Source organism: Rana temporaria, chromosome 8 (assembly GCF_905171775.1).
Source record: "Rana temporaria chromosome 8, aRanTem1.1, whole genome shotgun sequence".
Classification (NCBI taxonomy): Eukaryota; Metazoa; Chordata; class Amphibia; order Anura; family Ranidae; genus Rana; species Rana temporaria.
Window position 1 is genome coordinate 11,590,666 of NC_053496.1, and position 26,530 is coordinate 11,617,195.

Sequence of the window (26,530 nt, forward strand, 5' to 3'; positions counted from 1 at the left end):
CGAAATTTGAAAATGTTTACGTTGTTTGCGCAAGTTGTCCGTGAATGGGGTTGGACGTAATTTACGTCCACGTCGAAACCAATACGTCCTTGCGGCGTACTCTGGAGCAATGCGCACTGGGATATGTCCACGGCCGGCGCATGCGCCGTTCGTAAAAAAAAAACACGTCAATAACGTCGGGTCACCCCCCCATTAACATAAAACACGCCCCCTCATCCTAATTTGAATTAGGCGCGCTTACGCCGGCCCTATTTACGATACGCCGCCGTAAGTTAGGAGGCAAGTACTTTGTGAATACAGCACTTGCCTCTCTGACTTAAGGCCGCGTAGCGTAAATACGATACGCTACGCCGCCTTAAAGTTGCGGCACTCTCTCTGAACCTGGCTATTTATCTTTCAAAATATATTTCCCGGTGCAAAACCTTTCATCCAATTTCTAATTTGCTGCATTTGTGAATTTCAAAAGCCAATAAAAAGGAATAGTAATAGTAATGGTAAAAAAAAAAAAAAATCATAAGTTTAACTCTTTAGCACGGTCACTGGCCCTTTAAGGAGTTTTGGATGTCGGGAGGCGGGGTTTATGATCATGTGACCGCCGTGATTGGCGGTCACATGATCAGAAATACGATGGCAAGCAGCGATTGGGCGCTTTCCATTAGCCGCCGGTAACAGTGCTGGGGACGTGCGCGGCGCGCTCTTTCCGCACAACTTTTTTTTTTTTAAATATCGCACGGAGTACCCTTTACAGCGCTGCCACTTCACATCACAGCGCTTCTTTCATTGTAAGCCCCCCTGACCTGTCAGCAGGGTGGAGGCGCAGTCAGCTGTGTGAGGTCTCCTGAGAGGCCGCTGCCGTCTTCCTCACTGCTGGCGGGGGGGTGAAAGGAAATGCAGATTGGGATAGAGGGTGGGAGCTGCCCAACTTACTGTGAATAAGCGGGTGATTACCCCCTTGTTAGTTAAAAAAAAAATAAACTCCTGATATGCAGCACCTCCCGCCCCTGCCTGCTTTGAGGAGGACAGTGGCGGCCTGGCGCAAGACTCAGGAAAGCTCACACAGCTGATACGCAGTGGCCGCGGTCCAGATAGGACTGTCCCTTGGTCCACCTTCGGACCGCGTTCCGCCATTTAGTGAGCCAAAAACTCAAGACTCAGGAAAGCTCACACAGCTGAAACATGGCGGCCGCGGTCCGGATAGGACTGTCCCTTGGTCCGCGTTCAGACCACGGTCCGCCATTTAGAGAGCCAACAACTCAAGACTTGAGAAAGCTCACACAGCCGATATGTGGTGGCCGCGGTCCGGATAGGACCGTCCCTTGGTACACAGACCGCCATTTAGTGAGCCAACAACTCAAGACTCGGGAAAGCTTACACAGCTGATATGCGGGGGCCGCGGTCCGGAGAGGACTGTCCCTTGGTCCGCGTTTGGATCGCAGTCCGCCATTTAGTGAGCCAACAACTCAAGACTCAGGAAAGCTCACACAGCTGATACGCAGGGGCCGCGGTCCGCATAGGACTGTCCCTTGGTCCGCGTTTGGATCGCAGTCCACCATTTAGTGAGCCAAAAACTCAAGACTCAGGAAAGCTCACACAGCTGAAACATGGCGGCCGCGGTCCGGATAGGACCGTCCCTTGGTCCGCGGACAGCCATTTAGTGAGCCAAAAAGTCAAGACTCAGGAAAGCTCACACAGCCGATACGTGGTGGCCGCGGTACAGATAGGACCGTCACTTGGTCCGCCTTCCGATCGCGGTCCTCCATTTAGTGAGCCAAAAACTCAAGACTCAGGAAAGCTCACACAGCTGATACGTGGTGGCCGCGGTACAGATAGGACCGTCACTTGGTCCGCCATTTAGTGAGCTCAAGACTCAGGAAAACTCACACAGCTGATACGCGGGGGCCACGGTCCGGATAGGACCGTCCCTTGGTCCGCCATTTAGTGAGCCAAATACTCAAGACAGCTCACACAGCTGAAACATGGCGGCTGCGGTCCGGATAGGACCGTATCTTGGTCCGCAGACAGCCATTTAGTGAGCCAAAAACTGAAGACTCAGGAAAGCTCACACAGCTGAAACATGGCGGCCGCGGTCCGCATAGGACTGTCCCTTGGTCCGCCTTCAGACCACGGTCTGCCATTTAGTGATCCACGGCATACACCATACATTTCTCCGAGTCTCAGTGTACAACCAGCACAGACATTCATTTCCATGGCCAGCTGTATACAGCACCGTGCTTTCTCACACTTTACTACGTATGCACAATAGTGATCGTATGTGCGAGACCCAATCGAAAAATTCCCCCCTCCTTCAGAATAATTCTGGAAATGCAGCTGTTGGGGGATCTGCACAAGCATCGAATGTTCACATTAGTGAATACAATGTCATTCAGTCTTCAGTGACGATTGGTGTCCTTCATCAACCCAACCTAATGGAGAAGAAACGCTTGCGAGGGGATATGATTTCAATGTATAAATAACGTACTGGTGACCCCACAATAGGAATAAAACTTTTTCGCGGAAGGGAGTTTAACAAGACACGTGGCCACTCATTAAAATTAGAAGAAAAGAGGTTTAGCCTTAAACTACGTAGAGGGTTCTTTATTGTAAGAGCGGCAAGGATGTGGAATTCCCTTCCACAGGCGGAGGTCTCAGCGGGGAGCATCGATAGTTTCAAAAAAATATTAGATGAGCACCTGACTGACCACAACATACAGGGATATACAATGTAATACTGACATATAATCACACACGTAGGTTGGACTTGATGGACTTGTGTCTTTTCAGCCTCACCTACTATGTAACCTATCCATCTAAACCTGCTGGTCACATCGCAATCACATTGAAGGGGAACAAAACTCTTCTAGTCAAGTTTGTCCAGCAATGATCACCACAGGTGGCTGTGCCGAGGGGTGTATCTACCGCAACGCAAACAAGGTGTTTGCCTTGGGTGCCATTTTTCGGGGGGCGGCCCCGCCAGGAAGAAGGGCAGAGGTGGCTCTTTAACCACTTCTTATTGGTGGTTATACAGAGACGATGCATCACCCCCACAGTATTTTTTTTTGGCTTTCCATTATAAGCAGCGGAAGACGACGTCCACCCCTCCCCCCCCCCCCCCCCCCGTCGCTCTCTTCCATCCCACCGGGTAGACCAGGGTACTGTGACGTTAAGAGGGGATGTGAAGGACTGGCTAAGAACATAGGGCCAGATTCACAGTGGAGATACGATCTCCTGATACGCCGTCGTATCTCTGTTTCTATCTATGCGGCTGATTCATAGAATCAGTTACGCATAGATAGCCAAAAAATCCGACAGGTGTAATTGTTTTACACTGTCGGATCTTAGGATGCAATACCGCGGCCGCCGCTGGGGGGAGTTCCCGTCGTAAACCAGCGTCGGGTATGCAAATTAGGAGTTACGGCGGTTCACGACGGATTTTCGCGTTCGCTACGTCGCCGCTAGTCTAGTTTCCCGTCGCAAAGTTAGTCGTCGTTTTAGGTGCCCTAACTTTAGTCAGCAAGCGTATTGCTGTCTAAAGTATGGCCGTCGTTCCCGCGTCGAAATTTAAAAATCAACGTCGTTTGCGTAAGCCGTCCGGGAATACGCCGTTCGAAAAAATGACGTCACGGCGGGCGCAATGCACGACGGGAGTTCGGAAACGGAGCATGCGCGGTAGGTCCGGCGCGGGAGCGCGCCTAATTTAAATGGCACACGCCCATTTAATTTGGCCCGCCTTGCGCTGGCGTAGGTTTTCATCGCAAGTGCTTGATGAATTGCAAACATGGGATTCAGACCTCTGCCAAAAGAAAGTTTTACTGACTGGACCTTCGTAAATTTTATTTCAAGACCCCAGGTGTAATTGTCCACTTATTGACCGCAATGCGTAGATGTAATATACACACACACACGCGTTAAGGTTTGCAAGTGGTTCACAGTCAGCCATAAGCCTGGTATTTTTTTTATGTTAGCCATAACGTTGGTTATCTATTTACTCGGCGCAACATCATCTTTTTCCAAAAAAAAAAAACTGGGGTATACATTGTGTTTCTTTTTTCCCCCCTTTAAATTCATTAAAGTGTATTCTTTCCAAAAAAAAACGCTGCGCAAATTCCGTGTGACATAAAAAATGGCAACAACCACCAATTTATTCCCTAGGGTCTCTGCTTAAAAAACATATAGGCCCAGATTCACAAAGAACTTATGACGGCGTAACTCCACGTACGCTGTCGTAAGTCCGAATGTGCGCCGTCGTACCTATACGCCTGATTTTTAGAATCAGTTACGCATGAATCTTTTCCTAGACACGAGTGGCGCAAGTCTCTTACGCCGTCGTATCATGGGGTGCATATTTACCCTGGCTGTTAGGGGCGCTTCCGTATATTTCTGCGTTGAATATGCAAATGAGCTAGATACGCCAATTCACGAACGTACGTGCGCCCGGCTTATCAAGATACGTCGTTTACGTAAGGCGTCTGACCGGCGTAAAGTTACCCCTCATAAAGCAGGGGTAAGTCATGTTGGGTATGGACGTCGGAAACGTCCGAACAGCGTCGTATTTTACATTGTTTGCGTAAGTCGTCCGTGAATGGGGCTGGGCGTAGGTGTTACGTTCACGTGGACTAAGCATTGAGCAGGCGTAATTTACGTTGAAAATTCAACGTGATACTGAGCATGCGAGCGCATGCGCCGTTCGTTAAGCGCGTCATTTACGTGGGGTCACAAATCATTTACATACAACACGCCCCCTACCAGCCTAGTTTGAATTAGGCGGGCTTACGCCGGCCCATTTACACTACACCGCCGTAACTTAGAGCGCAAGTTCTTTCAGAATACGGGACCTGCCACTCTAAGATACGGCAGCGTAGTGTATCTGAGATACGCTACGCCTGACTAAAGATAGGCGCTTCTTTGTGAATCTGGCCCATACTGTATATAAGCCAACTTTTTCAGCACATTTTTTTGATGCTGAAAAAGGCCCCCCCCCCTCGGCTTATACTCGAGTATCCCTGTGTCCTGCTGCAGTCGGCGGCTGTCCATTGTAACAAAGCCCCGCCTCCTTCTCGTCCGTGATAGGCGGAACACTGTTACAATGCTGGGATCAGTGTTCCGCCTATCACGGACAAGGAGGCGGGGCTTTGTTACAATGGGTGGCCGCCGACTGCAGCAGGACACAGCGGGAGATCAAAGGTAAATGAATGAGGGCACAGTGAGGCTCCAGATGGGCACCGAGAGGCTGCAGATGGGCACCGAGAGGCTGCAGATGGGCACAGAGAGGCTGCAGATGGGCACAGAGAGGCTGCAGATGGGCATTGTTAACCTTCTTTTCCACTTACAGTAGCTGCTGCATTTCCCACCCTAAGCTTATACTCGAGTCAATACGTTTTCCCAGTTTTTTTGTGGTAAACTTGTGCCTCGGCTTATACTCGAGTATATACGATATTTATAATGTTATGTGGTTATAAGTAATTATCTAGCAAAAAATACTGATTTAAACTTGCAAAAAAGTACCAGAAAAGGCCGGGTCTGATGGGTTGCAGTCAACGAATATCTTTTCTTTATAAAAGGCTGAGAGTCCTTTGTGGGGCAGTGCAAGGGTTGCGACACCTGACCACTGGAGGGAGCTCTTGTTTAAAAGGGTATGGGGCACATACCCTCCCTAGATTTCTAGGCAATAAAATAAAAAATAAAAATAGACACCAACATGATACTGAAAAGTAAATTTTTCTTTATTTTAGCATTAACTTTGGTTTGCAGATTGACAAATGTTTACTTGGAGGCCTCTCTGCCCAAATACAAAATATATTTACAGCAATTTATAATTTAAAGGTCTTTTCGGTCCCTTTAATAGAAAAGCGGAAACCCTATGCGATCCACACTCTGCATTATTCATTAAATATCCCTCCTCCCACACCGACACATCCGATTGGAGAAAAGTCACTATTTTGGAAAACGTCTCAATTCATTCATAACCCAGATGGCCATGCTGAGGAGGGCCAGGGAGCCAGACTGATGGATGGCTGCCAGTGAAGTAGGGACGTACAGAAGCAAAGTGCTGATTCCAAGAGTCACCTGAAAAGAAGAATAGTGCGAAAGGTCAAACACTACACAACCCTTCCCACTATACCCCCCCCCCCCCCCCCCCATATAAAAGGAAGCAAAGCAGACCAAAAATCTCCAATGACCATGAACTCTACTATAGCTACAGAGCAAACCTCAGTATAAGACCGGCCATACACGATTCATTAGGGGACAAGGGCCTCTGCCCCACAACCCTGGCCGGTGGTTGTGGGGGGTCTGCAGGCAGGGGGCTTATTGGAATCTGGAAGCCCCCTCCAACAAGGGGCTCCACCCACCTATGTGAATGAGTATGGGGTACATTGTACCCCTCCTAATTCACCAAAAAAGTGTCAACAAAAACAATGCCCCCTGGTGAAGATCCAGCATCAATCACTATGAAAGCTGCCGCCCAGAAGAAAAAAAAAAGAACCTCCGCACTCGTCGCTGGCTCCCACTGTCTAACAGGTCTTAATTAGCTAATGGGCGGAACCAACCAGCAACGTCACCGGGTGACCCCGCCCCCGTGTCATTATCGACCCAACATGCATCGGTTGATGACCTCACAAGAGCCGGAGCCCACCAAGTGATGTTGCCCATTAGCTATTTAAAGGAGTTATAAAGGCAGAAGGTGTTTGCATTATATGCATTAAGATAAAAAGTCTTGTGTGCAGCAGCCCTGCTCGGCCCCTCTAATACTTACCGGAAGCCCATCTCTGTCCAGCGATGTCTATGCCATCTGAGACTCTCCCTCCTGATTGGCTGCGACACATGTTTGAATGGACACAGGGAGCTGTGACTCGGCTCGGGTGTCCCCATAGCAAGCCGCTTGCTGTGGGGGCACTCACCAGGAGGGAAGGGCCAGGAGCACCAAACAGGGACCAGAGAAGAGGGGAATCCAGGTTGTTCTGTGCAAATCCACTGCACAGGGCAGGTAAGCATATCTTTTTTTTTTTTTTTTTATAAAAATAAACGACTTTACAATCACTTTTAAGAATTGGCAGATAGCGGAAACGGGCAGACAGCGGGAGCTAGTGACAGGTGCCGAGTTTTTTTGGGGGGTCAGCGGTAGCGTTCACTGTGATTGAATCTGCTGGACCTACACCGGGGGACATTGTTTTTAATTAGCATTGAAAATTCATTATAAAATATATATATATATATATATATATATATATATATATATATATACACACACACACACACACACACACACACACACACACACTTACCTGCTTTGTGCAATGGTTTTCCATGCACTTCTTTTTGGGTCCCTCGCCGGCGGTCCTGGCTCCTCCCCCCTGGCTGAGTGACCCCAATAGAACAGGCTTACTCCTGAGTCACACTGTAAATGTACATCATCTATTCACACAAAGAATGTGGCTTAGCCCCGCCTCCTGTTCTTTCCCCATTGGCTGCGATATTGACAGCAGTAGGAATCAATGGCTACTACTGCAGGGCGAGCCAATGAGGAAAGAGACCCGAGAGTTAAAGGCAGAAGGAACAAACCCCGCCTGGGTGCAGCTCCCCCCCCTCATATACTTACCCGAGCCCCATCTCAATCCAGAAATGTGTATGAGAGCAGCAGCTCTCCAGCAAGCCAATGAAGAAAGGGAGATCCAGGAGAGGTGCTGCTCTCATGCACATGACTGGATCGAGAGGTAAGTATAAGCAGTCCTGGCTTTTGCCCCCTGCCAAGTGCCCCCCAATAGCATGCCTTTCGCTATGGGGGCACTCAAACATGCTTGCTTCCGAGCTGTGCTCCTGTGAATGGACATTGGCCTCTCCCCCCACCCATTCTCTCCTTAATGGCTCACTGGCTTTGACTGATATCAGCAGGAGCCAATGGTGCCCACTGCTGTGTGAGCCATTGAGGAGAGAGAGGGGGGGAGAGGCAAAAAGGCTTGCTATTGGAGGGCACTCGGTGGGGGGGGGGGGGAGGAGCCAGGACTGCTTATACCTACCTGCTCCCTATCTCTATCCAGTCATGTGCATGAGAGCAGCGGCTCTCCTGGGTCTCTCTGCTCTCCTGCACATCTCTGGATTGAGATGGGGCTCAGGCAAGTATAAAGGGAGGGGCTGGGGGGGCTGCACCCAAAAGGTTTGTTCCTTCTGACTTTAGAACCACTTTAACTCTCTTTGTTTTTAATGAACTGACATTACCATGAACATTACTCTCCTACACTGGCTACTATAGATACCATTACATTTAGGATGTAAAGTGTCACTCTGCATACGTAATTTGGATGCAACCAGCAGAATATGTGCACCTCGCACACAGAAAACTGAGGGAAACTCCGCACAGGATTCTTCTGGTTCGGTTGTACATCTATATAGTGGAAGTGACACGATGGAGTTCACCTGTAGTATGTCAAAGATCAATTACCTGTAAATACGCCATAGCAAATAGACCGTTCACAGCCAGCCTGGTCCTCCGGGGAAGTGGGATCTTCCGGGAATAGAAATACAACCCAGTGATGGCGGCTACAGAACTGGTCCCCTATGGGAGGAACAAAGCTCTTCAGAAACAAGTTTGTGAGAAGCTACAGAATTAAACTGCAAGGATTCCTTTACTCACAAGGATGCGATGGTTGAACTGTACAGTTGTTGGATTCTCAAAGATGTTCTTGAAGGTCGGGGAGAAGGCCAGAAGGTCGTCTGGAATCCAGCGGTCCGCCATCTTTGGAAAGGAGTTGTAGACAAGGCCAGCGTCCAGACCAGCCACAAAGGCCCCTGAGAAGATAAAGAGTGAAGATTCGAGGTTATGATGGGATACACCAGGAGACTTCTATAGACAACTGGAGGATTAAGATAACACTGTTTGCTATGTGAACGGGGCCGGTGCTACCACTAGGCAGCCGCTTAAGGCGCACTGCTGCCTAGGGCGCCCGGCCACTGGTGTTCCTACTCTCTCATCTCTGCATAAAGGCCATATGCAAGAATTTGCCTTTAAAATAGTATCATTAGTAGTATCATTAGTAGTAACCAACATGGAGTTATGAAGGGTCATTCTTGCCAGACCAACCCGTTAACATTCTATGGGGAGGTGAGCTGTAATTTGGATAGAGGAAGACCCGTGGACGTGTATCTGGACTTCACTAAGACATTTCATAAAGTACACCACAAATGCTTCATTTACAAATGAAAGTCTTTCGTCATTGACAATATTATATGTACCCTAAAGATATAAAGCTGGTTACAGGAATGTGTCCAGAGGGTGGGGGAATAATGGCATATCTTCCGAATGGTCTGGTGTTGTGAACGTGTCCAAAGTTCTGTCCTGGGACCAATTATATTAAACTTATTCATAAACGACATAGCGGTTGGAATGAATAGGTCAATAATATGCGGATGATATAAAGCTAAGCACGTTACATCATTTTGGTTCAGCCACATCTTGAGTGTGCCATTTTGGTCATCATTTCTCAGGAAGGACGTGCTTGAACTGGACAGAGTCCAGGGAAGGGCAGCAAAGCTAATAAGGGGGATGGAGGAGCTCAGTTACGGGGGATGGAGGAGCCGAGTTGTCAGGGGTTGGAGGAGCCGAGTTGTCAGGGGTTGGAAGAGCAGAGTTGTCAGGGGTTGGAAGAGCAGAGTTGTCAGGGGTTGGAAGAGCAGAGTTGTCAGGGGTTGGAAGAGCAGAGTTGTCAGGGGTTGGAAGAGCAGAGTTGTCAGGGGTTGGAAGAGCAGAGTTGTCAGGGGTTGGAAGAGCAGAGTTGTCAGGGGTTGGAAGAGCAGAGTTGTCAGGGGTTGGAAGAGCAGAGTTGTCAGGGGTTGGAAGAGCAGAGTTGTCAGGGGTTGGAAGAGCAGAGTTGTCAGGGGTTGGAAGAGCAGAGTTGTCAGGGGTTGGAAGAGCAGAGTTGTCAGGGGTTGGAAGAGCAGAGTTGTCAGGGGTTGGAAGAGCAGAGTCGTCAGGGGTTGGAAGAGCAGAGTCGTCAGGGGTTGGAAGAGCCGAGTCGTGAGGGGTTGGAAGAGCCGAGTCGTGAGGGGTTGGAAGAGCCGAGTCGTGAGGGGTTGGAAGAGCCGAGTCGTGAGGGGTTGGAAGAGCCGAGTCGTGAGGGGTTGGAAGAGCCGAGTCGTGAGGGGTTGGAAGAGCCGAGTCGTGAGGGGTTGGAAGAGCCGAGTCGTGAGGGGTTGGAAGAGCTCAGTTGTGAGGGGTTGGAAGAGCTCAGTTGTGAGGGGTTGGAAGAGCTCAGTTGTGAGGGGTTGGAAGAGCTCAGTTGTGAGGGGTTGGAAGAGCTCAGTTGTGAGGGGTTGGAAGAGCTCAGTTGTGAGGGGTTGGAAGAGCTCAGTTGTGAGGGGTTGGAAGAGCTCAGTTGTGAGGGGTTGGAAGAGCTCAGTTGTGAGGGGTTGGAAGAGCTCAGTTGTGAGGGGTTGGAAGAGCTCAGTTGTGAGGGGTTGGAAGAGCTCAGTTGTGAGGGGTTGGAAGAGCTCAGTTGTGAGGGGTTGGAAGAGCTCAGTTGTGAGGGGTTGGAAGAGCTCAGTTGTGAGGGGTTGGAAGAGCTCAGTTGTGAGGGAATGGAGGAGCTCGGTTGTGAGGGAATGGAGGAGCTCAGTTGTGAGGGAATGGAGGAGCTCAGTTGTGAGGGAATGGAGGAGCTCAGTTGTGAGGGAATGGAGGAGCTCAGTTGTGAGGGAATGGAGGAGCTCAGTTATGGGGGACGGAAAAGCTCAGTTAGGGGGGATGTCTAAAGAAGACATGCAGCAGCACAATGAAGTTGCACAAGAAGCAATTCAATCTTAAACTGTGTAAGGGGTTCTTTAATGATAGAGCGGTAAAGCTGTGGAATTCCCTTCCACAGTTAGTGGTGCAGCGGCCAAAGCAGTGTATTTTTTATTTATTTATTTTTTTACCACCGCTGAGCTGCATGCAGACAGCCCATAGAAAGTGAGTGGGTATGCAATGGCTGTATGGGCTCACATAATGCCACATTTGACAGGTACAAAATAAAGGGTCCGTGCACCCACCCCCGTGTACCTGTAAAACTTGGATATACAGGCGAGCTTGTACCCCATTCACCTCTTATGGGCTGCCTGCATGTTCCAGTTGATGGCATGCACAGGGTTGGGTGGTCGGGTACCTGAGAGTGCGGTGAGGAAGACCAGGCCTGCGGTCCAGTGTGTAAACATCCTCAACTTCAAGAGCTGACGGGTCTCAGGCAACTATGGAGTGAAAACAAAAATGTAATTCAATATTTAAAGGGGACATTCCTTCAATCACCGCTTCAACCTTCACCTTCTAGAGAAATAAAGGATATGGAATTTACATTAGGAAGAGGATTAGACGACAGATCTGAGTTATGAATACGTCACCATATACACATCATATTGTGTCCCTGCCTGTAGGATTATGTGCCCCCTCCCCCTCGACTGTACAGCAATTCCAAGGACCGTTTGCTACACTGGAATTTTTGTTTTTCCCCCATCCAGCTTCTTCAAATTTTCACGTCACTGCGGTTAAAAACTAACTAACTAAAAAATAAATCGAACACTCTTAAAGGGGTTGTAAACCTTTGTGTTTTTTCACCTTAATCCTATGCTGTCCTCCTCTCCACGAAGTCACGGTTTTGATTGGATAGATTGATAGCAGCGCAGCCATTGGCCGGACGGTGCAGCTCCTGTTCTGGGCGGGAGTCATATGACGTCCTCGCCTTCCCGGGCCACTAAGGGGGGGGGGGGACGCACGTGCCGCCGCACACTGTCACTAAGAACCCGATGCGCGTGGCCGGCGGCCGCAATGTCAGCAGGGCACCCGCGATTGCCCAGTAACGGAGCAGGTCCGTGGATCTGTGTGTGTAAACACACAGATCCACGTCCTGTCAGGGAGAGGAGACGGATGGATTCCCTTGTACAGAGGAACACTGATCGGTCTCCTCCCCTTGTAAGTCCCCTCCCCCTACAGTTAGAATCACTCCCTAGGACACATATTTAACCCCTTGATCGTCCCCGATGTCGTGTGCTCGCCTATCCCTGATGTGCACGCCAATCCCCGATGCCGTGTGCTCGCCTATCCCCGATGTGCACGCCAATCCCCGATGCCGTGTGCTCACCTATCCCCGATGTGCACGCCAATCCCCGATGCCGTGTGTTCACCTATCCCCGATGTGCACGCCAATCCACGATGCCGTGTGCTCACCTATCCCAAATATGCATGCCAATCCCCGATGCCGTGTGCTCACCTATCCCCGATGCCGTGTGTTCGCCTATCCCCGATGTGCACGCCAATCCCCGATGCCGTGTGCTCACCTATCCCCGATGTGCACGCCAATCCCCGATGCCCGCCAATCCCCGATGCCGTGTGCCCGCCAATCCCAGATGCCGTGTGCCCGCCAATCCCCGATGCCGTGTGCCCGCCAATCCCCGATGCCGTGTGCCCGCCAATCCCCGATGCCGTGTGCCCGCCAATCCCCGATGCCGTGTGCCCGCCAATCCCCGATGCCGTGTGCCCGCCAATCCCCGATGTGCACGCCAATCCCTGATGCCGTGTGCTCACCTATCCCAGATGCTGTGTGCTCGCCTATCCCCGATGTGCACGCCAATCCCTGATGCTGCGTGCCTGCCGATCCCCAAAGTGCGCGACAATCCCTGATGTTGTTTGCTCGCCAATCCCCGATGCGTTACCGGTGGGGGGGGGGTAGTTAAGGTGCCATGGGGGGTGTGGTTGTTTGCTGCCCCACACCTAAACAAAAAATCACCATCCGCCACGGTTTTAAAATGAACGGGTTGTTTCAATCACTTTAAGCTGTGAGATCAGAGCGGATTTAAAGCCAGATTCCATTTCCAATTAGACATTAGGACATTGTGTGTTATCATCTTAGTTTCTTCCATATATAAATACGAAGAGATGGCACAATAAATAAGAATATAATAAAATTCCACCACACGTGATCTCAGGGAGTTACCAGCTGCGATGAGCTGCATTCCTCTCATCAGCACGGACAACACATTGACGTACCTTTTGTCTTGGGAAGAGCAGAGACAATCCCGTCCAAAGACTTGCACAATACAAAACCAAGGCGGAGCCTAAATGCGCGGCTAGCCGGTACTGGCTGACGCGGGGAACATCGTAGGAGTCCGGCTTCTCCTCCAATCCACTCTTCACCATGTACCAGCCCAGGAGACCCTGCAGAACAACACATACAGATCGGAGAGCTGGAAAAAAAAGCCAATCGCTACACAAGAAAGGGGCATTCCGACTCTTCCCGCTGATCGGACCTCACCTGGAAGCAGACGAAGCCACACAGGAAGAGCGCCCGTCCTTTCATCGCACGGTTGAACCATCCCTTCCTCCAAAAGTAAATAGTGGGCAGAATGTACGCCAGACCCACTGCTCGCCCCCACATACGGTGGGTGTACTCCATGAACCAAATGAACTTGAACTCACTCAGCGTCATGTCATGATTCGATCTAAAAGGAGAAAAAAAAAGTTAATATTCGATGTACACAGAAAGAAGAGGGAGGTTCAGCCACTGAGGACATTATACAGACAGCGAACATCGGACAGGAGTGAAAATCATGAAGCAGTTAGGACTCTAGGCTAGGGTTGTCCCCATACCACTTTTTTAGGACTGAGTACGAGTATCGATACTTTTTTTTTATGTACTCGCCGATACCGAATACCGATACTTTTTTTAAATGTGTCCCCAAATGCAGCCATGTCCCCCCACATATTGCAGCCATGTCCCCCACATATTGCAACCATGTCCCCCACATATTGCAACCATGTCCCCCACATATTGCAACCATGTCCCCCACATATTGCAACCACGTCCCCCACATATTGCAACCACGTCCCCCACATATTGCAACCCCGTCCCCCACATATTGCAACCCCGTCCCCCACATATTGCAACCACGTCCCCCACATATTGCAACCACGTCCCCCACATATTCCAGCCACGTCCCCCACATATTCCAGCCACGTCCCCCACATATTCCAGCCACGTCCCCCACATTCCAGCCACGTCCCCCACATTCCAGCCACGTCCCCCACATTCCAGCCACGTCCCCCACATTCCAGCCACGTCCCCCACAATGCAGCCACGTCCCCCACATAATGCAGCCACGTCCCCCACATAATGCAGCCACGTCCCCCACATAATGCAGCCACGTCCCCCACATAATGCAGCCACGTCCCCCACATAATGCAGCCACGTCCCCCACATAATGCAGCCACGTCCCCCACATAATGCAGCCACGTCCCCCACATAATGCAGCCACGTCCCCCACATAATGCAGCCACGTCCCCCACATATTGCAGCCACGTCCCCCACATAATGCAGCCACGTCCCCCACATAATGCAGCCACGTCCCCCACATAATGCAGCCACGTCCCCCACATAATGCAGCCACGTCCCCCACATATTGCAGCCACGTCCCCCACATAATGCAGCCATGTCCCCCACATAATGCAGCCATGTCCCCCACATAATGCAGCCATGTCCCCCACATAATGCAGCCATGTCCCCCACATAATGCAGCCATGTCCCCCACATTCCAGCCATGTCCCCCACATTCCAGCCATGTCCTCCATACCTTGATGCTGCACGTGCCGCCGTTAATCAGCGTGCGGGGAACAGCTTTCGTTTGAATAGCTGTATCCCCGCCGCGTATAGACACTCCCCCTTGCGCGGGATTGGACAGATCATCCGTCCAATCCCGCGCAAGGGGGAGTGTCTATACGCGGCGGGGATACAGCTATTCAAAACGAAAGCTGTAATGTTCCCCGCACGCTGATTAACGGCGGCGGCGGCGGCTTTGCGGCGACGGCGCGGGGAGGAGAACAAGTATTCCATTTTAGTATCAGGGGTATTTGCGGGAGTACGAGTACTCCCGCAAATACTCGGTATCGGTCCCGATACCGATACTGGTATCGGGACAACCCTACTCTAGGCTAACAAAGTCGGAACATTAGCAGGGTTGCACCGATACCTATACTAAAAAATATCTAAAAAAAAACAAACACACAACATGTAATACTTACCTCCTCTGTGCAGTTGGTTTTGCAGCGTGACCCGATCCTCCTCTTCTGCAGTCCCTCCTGGCTCCTCCTCTTCTCGAGTGCCCCCACGGAGAGCCGTTCTCCCTCGGGGTACGCTCCCGTTAACTTCTGCTGCATCTATTGACACAGACAGCAGGCCTCGGCCCCGCCCCCCATGAGTAACCTGTACAAATGCACCGATACTTTCAGCAGACTCGGTTCAACAACAGTTGAAATGTAACCCCCCCCCCCCCCCCTCCAACAATAATCAGTTGTAAAGGTAAAAAAAAAATCTTTAAATAGCTAGCTTCCTTTACCTTAGTGCAGTCCTCCTTCACTTACCTCATCCTTCCATTTTGCTTTTAAATGTCCTTATTTCTTCTGAGAAATCCTCACTTCCTGTTCTTCTGTCTGTAACTCCACACAGTAATGCAAGGCTTTCTCCCTGGTGTGGAGAAAGCCTCTTGAGGGGGGAGGGGGCGAGCAGGAGTGTCAGGACGCCCACTAACACACAGCTTCTTTCTCTATCTGCAATGTAGAGAGCATCCTGACTCTCCTGTAGTCCAAGGGAGGGGGCGAGCACGACACTCCACACCAGGGAGAAAGCCTTGCATTACTGTGTGGAGTTACAGACAGAAGAACAGGAAGTGAGGATTTCTCAGAAGAAATAAGGACATTTAAAAGCAAAATCAAAGGATGAGGTAAGTGAAGGAGGACGGCACTAAGGTAAAGGAAGATATTTAGGGAAAACACTTTAAGGATCGGAGCCGCCACGTCCTTAACGATCGATGACTCATGGGATTCCCCCTTTTGACAGCTGAAGTGTTAAAGAAGTCCAATTGGAGCTGTAAAAAAAAAAAAAAAAAAAAAAAAAGGATCCCAAGAGCAGCACCTTTGTGGGATAGCTGCCATGCCAAGTCAGATTGGCATGCAAGGCGCTGGCACCCGGCGTGTGATCTTGTAACAGGGGCCAATGTCCTTGTGCGTGGATTCTACGTATGATGAGACTTCGCTCATTGATTCCTCAGCCTCACTTCTTTCCTATTGGCGGTTATTTATTTGCATCCTCACACAAACTACACTCTGAGGGCCAGTTCACCCCATAGAGATGCAGTGCGGGTGCATTCCAGATACTTTTCTGCTTGAGCGTTTTCTACGTGTTTTTGATGCAGTCCAGTGATTTTTTCCCCCTCATTCTTCTTAGTCTGAAATAAGGACATGCGTTCCAGTGCGTTTTTGATGCTTTTTTTCAGCATTCCAGTACAGTCCAGCGCAGGAAAAATGCAGCTTGTTCTACTTTTTTTTCTGGACCTAGAACGCACTGGAACTGCAAGCACTAGTGCAGTGTTTCTCAACCTTTTTCCAGTCGGGGCGCCCTTAAAAAGTATTTTCAGTCTTGAGGCACCCCATTCCAAGGCTTGGTTCACATTACGGTGTGTCGAAGAAAATGCACAAAATCGCGTTCATTCCTGACACACAGACAAATGCACTGCTCTTTAGGGGGTACCAATAATTCCTAATGGTACCCCCACACATTGAAAAATGTGGGGTGCTTTTGCTGCAGTGCAATTTAAAAAAAAGTTGGGGACTTGTTTCCCTGCATTTTTGTGGGTACGGAAGTCCATTGAAATTAATTGACTGCCCTACATGCAGCTACACAGATGTGAACCAAGGGCTTGTTCACATGTCATAGGGGCGGTAAAACCACATGGTTAAGCTGTTTTTACCACCCCCAACTAATCCGCCTTTAGCTGCAGAGGGTGTTCACATGCTGTGGCTGTAACTGGAGGTATACCGAGGGTGAATGGGGCTGCACTGCAACTACCCCACAACTGTGTGCTTTTTTCACAGTTGCGGTGTAGTGATGCTGCATTTACAGGCTTAAAACAGGTGGTAAAGAGGCAACATAATGCCTCTTTACCGCCTGTCAAATACCTCTGAAAAGCGATCTGTGCATGGATTGCTTTTCAGAGGAGCAGCAGTCTTTGCTGTTATCAAACAAGCCCTACAAAAGCCATTCTGATGGTACAGGAATGGGGGGGGGGGGGGGGGTGTGTCAGGATTAAAAATAACATACACGCATACAGACACATACACACACACAGACAGACACTCACATGTGTGCACACACACACACACACACACACACACACACACGTGTATAAAGCCATTTTAAAATAAATCTATTTACTAGCTCAGTACCTTTCCAGATTCCTTTTCAGCCGGGTACTGCACTCTAGGGGGGAGCAGAGAGCACAGCACACTCCTCTGCACTTTACTTTCACTTTTGAAGCCGACAGAGCTCATCCGACAGCCTTCTCTCCACTGACCCCACGGCACACTGGTTGAGAAAGGCTGCACTAGTGTGAACTATGCAATTGAAAACCATATAAACCTACCAACCATGCGTTTTTAATGCAGAAAAAAACCCCGCACTGGACTGCATGTGGGGTGAACTGGCCCTGAATCTTTGCTACTTACACTTTAAACTCAGGAAACTGCTGGTACTTTTCAAACTCCGCCACCCATTGTTCCTCATTGGCTGGTGGCTTCATCTCTTTAATGAGGTGCCAATCGACCATTGACAGGCCAGACTCTGTTAACCTGAGAAAAAAAAAAAAGGGCAGAAAAGCATGTCAATGGATCCCTGAAGGTGTTCATTTCTATTCTATCACCAACAATTATATATCCATTTGCTGACCGCTGCACGCCGATATACGTTGGCACAATGGCAAAATGGACGTACCTGTACATCCCCTTTAAGAAGTCGCCCGCCGCACTCTCCGTGACCGTGCCCACGGGCCCCACGAACTCTATGTTCGCCGGCAGCCCATTAACGTGTCACGGAGAGGCAGAACGTGGAGATGCCTATGTAAACAAGGCATTTCCCTGTTTTGCCTAGTGACAGGACACTGATATACTACTCCCAATCATCAGGAGCGGTGATCAGTGTTGTGTCACTTGTAGCCCAGCCCCACCATAGTTCGAATCATTCCCTAGGACATACTTAACCCCTTAATTGCCACCTAGTGTTTAACCCATTCCCTGCCAGTGTCATTTACACATACATTTTTATAGCACGGATCGCTGTATAAATGACAATGGACCCAAAATAGCGTCAAAAGTGTCCGATGTGTCCGCCATATAAAAAAATAAATAAAATTATTGCGGTTCGCTGCCATTAAAGGGGTTGTAAAGGAAAAAAATTTTTCCAGAATAAGCATCCTTTAGCTTCAGACATTCCTCTTTTCACTTCCTCATTGTTAGTTTTTGCTCAGAAGTTGCTCTATTTCTTCTCTGTTCTGTTCACTTCCTGCTTGTCTGATTTTACTGACCACCGTGACGGGAGGCTTTACTGCGGTGGTCAGTGACGTGCTCGCCCCCTCCTGGGAACTACATCTGTGCGGCAGGACGCTCTCTACGTGTTAGAGACTTCAAGGAGGTGTGAATTACTGGGCGTGCCGCAATGCATACTGGGAAATGTAGTTCTTACATGAACGAGCGCCGCAAACCAGGAAGTGAATGAGAGAACAGAAACTAGAATGCCGGAGGTGATATAGATGAAGGAATTTAATTGGTATTTACTCGTTTCTTAACAGAATCATTACACTATTCTGTCTGTCTACCTTGCAGACATTCATTTTAGGCAAAACATTTTTTAATAATAATAAAACTCCTTTAATAAATAATAAAAAAATGACATAAATCTATCTAATATTTTGTAGACGCTGTAACTTTTGCGCATATCAATATACGCTTATTGCGATTTTTTTAACCAAAAATATGTAGAAGAATACGTATCGGCCTAAACTGAGGAAAAAAAAATCTTTATATTTTTGGCGGATATTTATTATATCAAAAAGTCAAAAATATTGCTCTTTATTTTCCAAAATTGTCGCTCCTTTTTGTTTATAGCGCAAAAAATAAAAACCGCAGAAGTGATCAAATACCACCAAAAGAAAGCTCTATTTGTGGGGAAAAAAGGACGTCAATTTTGTTTGGGTGCCACGTCACATGACTGCGCAATTGTCAGTTAAAGCGACGCAGTGCCGTATCGCAAAAGGTGCTCTGGTCAGGAAGGGGGGTAAAATTCTTCTGGGGCTGAAGCAGATATGTGACAAAAGCCAATAACAAATACAAGGCAAAGAAAATACTGATAGAGGACAAACAATGAATTTACCTAGTAACTCCTCCGAGGAGAACAGCGCCCCCTACCATGCCACTACATAGAAGCAGCCACCGTCCCATTGCTCTGTTTGCAACGGCATTTGGTACGGACCCCACAGCCGCTCTGGAAGGCGTAACCACGTCTGATATTGTAGTGCTTTTCCATCTTTTCTGTATGGTGTGTTTCCATAAGGTCCCGGTCTGTTAAAATAAACACAGATAAAAGAATTAAACAGCCTTTAATATATTCCAGCATATCATGCAAGCTTGGAAATTCAACCGTTCACATTTTTCCTGCCTCCTGCTGCCCTTTGAAACTCCTATGAACATTAATGATTCTGTTGCTCAACTTTCATTGTATTTCCTTGTAGAACTGTCTGCAGACACGGGGCTCAATGCCTACGACGTCATATCAAAGACAGTGTTCCCTCGATTACTTTAGAGGTGCAGACTCCCTAGACAAGAATACAGTTATCAGCCAGAAGTCCAGTATTTTTTTTTGATCAGCCAGCGGCTTGCTTTTTCATGAAAGCGGTCCAAACGGCTCATTGGCTGCTGGATCGCTTTCAAAAGCGGGTGTCTCTTGGGCTTACCGTTTTTACCGATGCGCCCAAGAAACGATCCAACGATGCGGCCAGCTGGTTACAGTGTGACCCAGGTAAGAGAGCTGCCGCTCCAGGTGAGCTCACTAGGGTAATTGATGTCCACTCAGAAGCAGATGGGTGCTGGCAATGCACAGGATGTGCAAAAACAATAAGGATATGGACAGCCGCACTCCAGTAACTTGAAAAAAGACGTGCCCTTTATTGGGTACAGGAAAAAATGCACTACAGATATCAGCACACAGTGGGATAAACAGCTGACGCGTTTCGCATTGAGTGTCAATGCTTAATCATAGCTATGATTAAGCATTGACACTCAATGCGAAACGCGTCAGCTGTTTATCCCACTGTGTGCTGATATCTGTAGTGCATTTTTTCCTGTACCCAATAAAGGGCACGTCTTTTTTCAAGTTACTGGAGTGCGGCTGTCCATATCCTTATTGTTTTTGCACATACAGTGTGACCCAGCCCCTACGCATACATGTTTTTCGCCACTCCAAGGACATCAGGAGCCATTTGAGCCTTCTTGCCTCCTGATGATGTCCCTGGAGTGACGAAACACGTAGAGGTGGGTCACACGTGGTTTCTTGGAATGGAACGCATGTCGGTTCGTATACTCAGAGTGGCAGTAATCTTTTCTGAATGAACAGAGTCAGTGATCACGGACTCTGTCCATTCACATAATTGAAACATCATAACCATTTATGAATGGAGAGGAGCCACTGTCTCCTCTTCATAAATTTTCAGTGCAGCTGAGGCTTCTAAGAAAGGGACTGTGGAATCTATATCCTCATTCTCTTCCTCTGTCTCAAGGGGGAGATATCAGGGGTCTGTTAAGACCCCTGATATCTCACCAAGGCCCCCCCAACAGGACTGATAAAAAAAACAAAAACAAAAAAGCATTGTAAAAAAACAAAAAAATGTAAATCAAAAATAAAAGAAATTGTAAAAAAAAAAAAATACTGACACGTGCGTCACTGTCACAGGACATTAAAAAAAGGATCGATAGTCGGCATCGGCGAGTAATTGAAAAAAAAGTGTCTTAAAAAGTGGTATTGGGACACCCATAGGCCCAGATTCACAAAGAATTACGACGTGCGTATCTCCAGATACGCCGTCGCAAGTCCGAATGAGCGCCGTCGTATGAATGCGCCCGATTCATAGAATCAGTTACGCATACATTCTGCCAAGATACGAGCGGCGTCAGTCTCCTACGCCGTCGTATCTTGGGTGCATATTTACGCTGGCCGCTAGGTGGCGCTTCGGTTGATTTCCGCGTTGAATATGCAAATGAGCAAGATACGCTGATTCACGAATGTACGTGCGACCGTCGCATTTAGTTACGCCGTTTACGCAAGACATACGCCGGCGTAAAGATAAAGCAGGTCTCTAGGTGGCGCAGCCCATGCAAAGTATGGACGTCGGAACAAGCGTATCTTTTTACGTTGTTTGTGCAAGTCGTACGCGAATAGGGCTGTGCGTAAGTTACGTTCAAGTTGTAGGCAGTGTTCGAAGTATCTTAGGCATTCTATCCGACGCATGCGCACTGGGATACGTCCACGTTCAAAACGTCAATCACGTCGGGTCACGATTCATTAGCATAAAACACGCCCACCTCTTCACAATTTGAATTAGGCGCGCTTACGCCGGCACATTTACGCTACGCCGCCGTAACTTAGGACGCAAGTGCTTTGTGAATACAGCACTTGCCTCTCTAAGTTGCGGCGGCGAAGCGTAAATACGATACGCTACGCCCGCCCACACTTACGCCGCCCTACGTGAATCTAAGCCATAGTGTTTATACTTATGAGAATGTGCATTGTGTCTTCTGAGCTAGCAGACAACAAGTCTGACCTTAAAGACCGTACAGTACCTCTGAGTCACCTAGGCTGGTTAAATTACTTGTTAATTAGCTCATGTTAATTTATGTCTCTCTCAAATGTATATAAACCTGTATTCTTGTTCTAATAAAGAGTTCTATTTCTGGTGTACTCCAAAACTGGTGTTGCCTGGTTCTTGGGGTTACTATAGCCAGATCTACTGGTCTCATGTTCCAGGACTTGGGAAGCAGCTTCTTAGCGGAAATAACCAACAGGGTGTCCGGAGTTCATCACAGGCAGCAGAGCTCTGAAAAAAGCCTTTGAGACCTACCTTGGTATATACCAGTGTTTCTCAATTCCAGTCCTCAGGCCCCCCCCCAACAGGTCAGGTTTTCAGGGTTTCCATTATTTTGCACAGGTGATTTGATCAGTTTCACTGCCTTAGTAATCACCACAGCCTTTTCATCTGAGGGAAATCCTGAAAACCTGACCCGTTGGGGGGGCCTGAGGACTGGAATTGAGAAACACTGGTATATACCAAAGTCCCCTTTATCTGGTGTGCGTTGTCCCATCCAGGAAAGGGCACAATTTGCACATAGCAGAATGCTGAAGAGTGTGCCACTTTGCCATAGAAGAAATACATTTTTGTGGAATTATTGATTTGCACAATATTTGGATTATTATAATCTTGCATGACATTTTTTTTGTCTATTAATTATTGGTTTAGATTATTTGTTTGATTTGGGTAAGTATTAGCATAGCTGCTGCACACAGATGGCTTTTTATCTTAGCCACTTGAGAGCCGCGCTATAGACAAAAGACATCCACAGCGCAGCTCTCAAGTGCCAGGTGGACGTCCTGCTATTTACATTCCCCGCGCGCAGCGGGGAAACACTGTGCCCGGCGCATCGCTGAGGAGCCGATGCGCGTGCCTGGCGGCCGCAATGTCCGCCAGGTTCCCGCGATCGGCGGTGACAGCAGGGACGTGGATCTGTGTGTGTGTAAACACAGAGCTCCACGTCCTGTTAGGGAGAGAGGAGACCGATGCTGTGGCCCTTGTACATAGGGACACAGCATCGGTCACCTCCCCCAGTCAGTCCCCTTCCCCCACAGTTAGAACACACCCAGGGAATACATTTAACCCCTTCCTCACCCCCTAGTGTTAACCCCTTCCCTGCCAGTCACATTTATACAGTAATCAATGCATTTTTTAGCACTGTTCGCTGTATAAATGTGAATGGTCCCAAAATAGTGTCAAAAGTGTCCGATACGTCCGCCGCAATATCGCAGGCCTGACAAAAAAAAAAAAAAAACACACGCAGATCGCCACCATTACTAGTAAAAAAAAAAAAAAATCATAAATCTATCTCCTATTTTGTAGGCGCTATAACTTTTGCGCAAACCAATCAATATATTCTTATTTCGATTTTTTTTACAATAAAAAATGTAGAAGAATACGTATCGGCCTAAACTAAAAGGAAACAAATATATATATGTTTTTTTAAAAATTGAGATATTATTATAACAAAAAGTAAAAAATAGTGTTTTTTTTTTCAATATTTTCTGTCTTTTTTTGTATATAGCGCACAAGATAAAAACCGCAGAGGTGATCAAATACCACCAAAAGAAAGCTCTATTTGTGGGAAAAAAAACGATAAAAATATAATTTGGGTACAGCGTTGTATGACCGCGCAATTGTCATTCAAAATGCGTCAGTGCTGAAAGCTGAAAATTGGTCTGGGCACGAAGGGGGTTTAAGTGCCCAGTAGTGAAGTGGTTAATGCACAGAATGCATTAAGATTAAAAAAAAAAAAAAAAAAACCTTCTGCCTTTAAAACCGCTTAATTTGCAGAGATTTCCCCTCACTTCCTAGGAGACAGGAAGTAAAGGAAAAGCTCTTGAACGGGGCACAGATGGTAAAAAATAAACCAACAGGGGTTATGACCTTCCCTTTCTTTATTCAAATAAGGAAAAAAGTTTTGCCTATAGTTCTACTTTAACTCTTTAGCTGTAGTGAACCACTTACCTGGCTTTCAGCAGTGTGGATGAAACGCAGAGCATGCGCCCTGCTGTGCGTCACGCAGGAACGAAGGGTTAGGAGAAGCATTTTTTCACCTATGAAAACATATAGAAGTGTTTTATTAAAGTGGATTATCAGTCATATTTTTCATCTTTCCATCTATTAAATCTTCTGCTCTTGTTGTTGTTTTAACTTTGGATAGTAAAACTTTTTTTCTGCCAGTAAATCCCTTATACAGCCCACTTCCTGTTTCCTTATACAGCCCACTTCCTGTTTCCTTATGCAGCCCACTTCCTGTTTCCTTATGCAGCCCACTTCCTGTTTCCTTATGCAGCCCACTTCCTGTTTCCTTATGCAGCCCACTTCCTGTTTCCTTATGCAGCCCACTTCCTGTTTCTTGTCTAGGCTTATGACATCATGTACAGCTCTCTCTTGAAATTTTGCCAAGAGCTGCAGGTGTGTCTGTGTAAATCCAGGAAGTGATCAGGCAGCAGCTTCAGCTGCCCACAGTTAAAATGGCTGCAGCCAGACTCGGTGGAGGGAGATTTCTGCAGCACATTTGGCAAGTACAGAATCACAGTATATATAAAATAATATGCAAAGTGGTTGGAGGGAAGCTTCAGAATGACAAAAATGTTTTTATTACAAAATTATGTGAGCGGACCGCAGTTCCTCTTTAATGTATGAAGATGCCCTGTGACATCACACTGGAGAGCCGAAACGCCAGCGACACACTCCCTGCACAACGCTCCAATAACAATACTAACTACCGTTAATACTCGAGTATAAGCCGAGTTTTTCAGCACATTTTTTTGTGCTAAAAAATGCCCCCCTCGGCTTATACTCGAGTCACCTTTTTGCGCCTGGACTTTGGGGACCCGGTACCGGCTGGCCACAGGTGCCCTGGACCCCAAAAACTCTTCCTCTACAAGTGTGCAAAGTTTGTTGTCTGGGGGACCTACGGCCGGGGAGCACCGATTTTTCAAAGTCGGGCACCCCTTCCATAGACTCCCATGTTAAACGGTCATTTCTCCGGTGACTTTTGGGACCCGGTACCGGCCGGCCGTAGGTCCCCTGCACCCGAAACTTGGCACACATGTAGCCCTATTACTTGAGTATAAGTCGAGTTTTTCAGCACATTTTTTTTGTGCTGAAACCCCCCCCCCCCCCCCTCGGCTTATACTCGAGTCACCTGATCTCCCAGAGTTTGGGGACCCGGTACCAGCTGGCCATAGGTCCGCTGAACCACAAAATCTTCCTCTACGAGTGTGCAAAGTTTGCTGTCTGGGGGACCTATGGCCGGGGAGCACGGATTTTTCAAAGTCGGGCACCCTTCCTTCTATATTCTCCTATGTTAAATGTAAGTCTAGGCATGGGCACGGCAAAGGCATGGGCACGGCAAAGGCATGGGCACGGCAAAGGCATGGGCACGGCAAAGGCACGGGCACGGCAAAGGCACGGGCACGGCAAAGGCATGGGCACGGCAAAGGCATGGGCACAGCAAAGGCATGGGCACAGCAAAGGCATGGGCACAGCAAAGGCATGGGCACAGCAAAGGCATACAGATGGACACCCTAGGCTTATACTCGAGTATATACGGTAATATGAATACTCTTGGGTAATGCTATAATACAGACCTCAATATGATAATAAACAGTCAGTCTTATAATACAGACATCAATTTTGTTTGGGAGCCACGTCGCACGATCGCGCAATTGCCAGTGAAAGCGACGCAGTGCCGAATTCGCAAAAAGTGCTCTGGTCTTTATCCAGCCAAATGGTCCGGGGCTGAAGTGGATAATGATAAATGTTTGGTACTATAACCACTTGAAGACTCCGCCTTTTCTGGTCCTTTGTGTTTACAAGTTTAAATCTGTATTTTTTGGGCTAGAAAATTACTAAAGAATCCCCAAACATTATATAGCTTTTTTTTTTTTTTTTTAAGCAGAGACCCTGGGGAATAAAATAGTGACCGTTGCAGTTGTTTATGTCAAACGGTATTTGCGCAGCGGTTTTTCAAACGCGATTTCGTTTTGAGAAAACACACTTTAATGAAACCCCCCCCGAAAAAAAAATACATACCCCAATTTTTTTATAAAAGATGATGTTACGTTGAGTAAGCCGATACCTAACATGTCACGCTTTAAAATTGCGCGCACTTGTGGAATGGCGACAAACTACGGTACTTAAAAAAAATCTCCATAGGCGACGCTTTAAATATTTTTACAGGCAGCACAGTGGCGTAGTGGTTAGCACTTTCGCCTAGCAGGAAAAGGGTCGCTGGTTCGAATCTCGACCACGACACCATCTGCCTGGAGTTTGCATGTTCTCCCTGTGCCTGCGTGGGTTTCCTCCGGGTACTCCGGTTTCCTTCCACACTCCAAAGACATGCTGGTAGGTAAATTGGATCCTGGCCAAATTGGCCCAGTATATATGTGTATATCTGTGTGTCCCAAGCATGTCGATCCTACGGGGTAAAATGACCGCACCAGCCAAGCAGACACTGGGCTGGATTCAAGTACAATTGCGCATTTTTTACAGAGGCGCAGGGCAACGTTTTTGCCCTGCGCCCCCGCAAATTTACTGCGCTGCCCTTGATTCACGGAGCAGTAGCTCCGTAAATTGCGTGGGCGCGCCGGCAAAATGCCTGGCGTAAGCGCGCGCAATTTAAATGATCCCGTAGGGGCGGAAATCATTTAAGTTAGGCGCGTTCCCGCGCCAATCGTAGAGCGCATGCTCCGTCGGGAAACTTTCCCGACGTGCATTGCGGCAAATGATGTTGCAAGGACGTCATTTGCTTCAAAGTGAACGTGAATGGCGTCCAGCGCCATTCACGAATCACTTACGCAAACTACGTAAATTTGAAATTTCGCGACGCGGGAACGACGGGTAT

The 26,530-nt window shown here is 48.2% G+C and overlaps 1 protein-coding gene across 3 annotated transcripts in view; it reads right to left on the bottom strand.

Moving 5' to 3' along the window:
• Positions 1–5,699: 5,699 nt before the first annotated feature.
• Positions 5,700–26,530, bottom strand: part of LOC120946678 (cytochrome c oxidase assembly protein COX15 homolog) — a 30,498-nt gene continuing 9,667 nt past the window's right edge. For all 3 annotated transcript variants that reach the window (XM_040361299.1, XM_040361301.1, XM_040361300.1), the window contains exons 3-11: positions 23,644–23,732; positions 19,209–19,396; positions 17,510–17,632; positions 13,269–13,455; positions 13,004–13,171; positions 11,130–11,211; positions 8,627–8,781; positions 8,435–8,548; positions 5,700–6,063 (exon numbers count right to left, since the gene is read on the bottom strand). In XM_040361299.1, the coding sequence (XP_040217233.1) occupies positions 5,932–6,063; positions 8,435–8,548; positions 8,627–8,781; positions 11,130–11,211; positions 13,004–13,171; positions 13,269–13,455; positions 17,510–17,632; positions 19,209–19,396; positions 23,644–23,724 (1,230 nt within the window). In that variant the 5' untranslated portion in view covers positions 23,725–23,732 and the 3' untranslated portion in view covers positions 5,700–5,931. The remainder of the gene's footprint in view (positions 6,064–8,434; positions 8,549–8,626; positions 8,782–11,129; positions 11,212–13,003; positions 13,172–13,268; positions 13,456–17,509; positions 17,633–19,208; positions 19,397–23,643; positions 23,733–26,530) is intronic.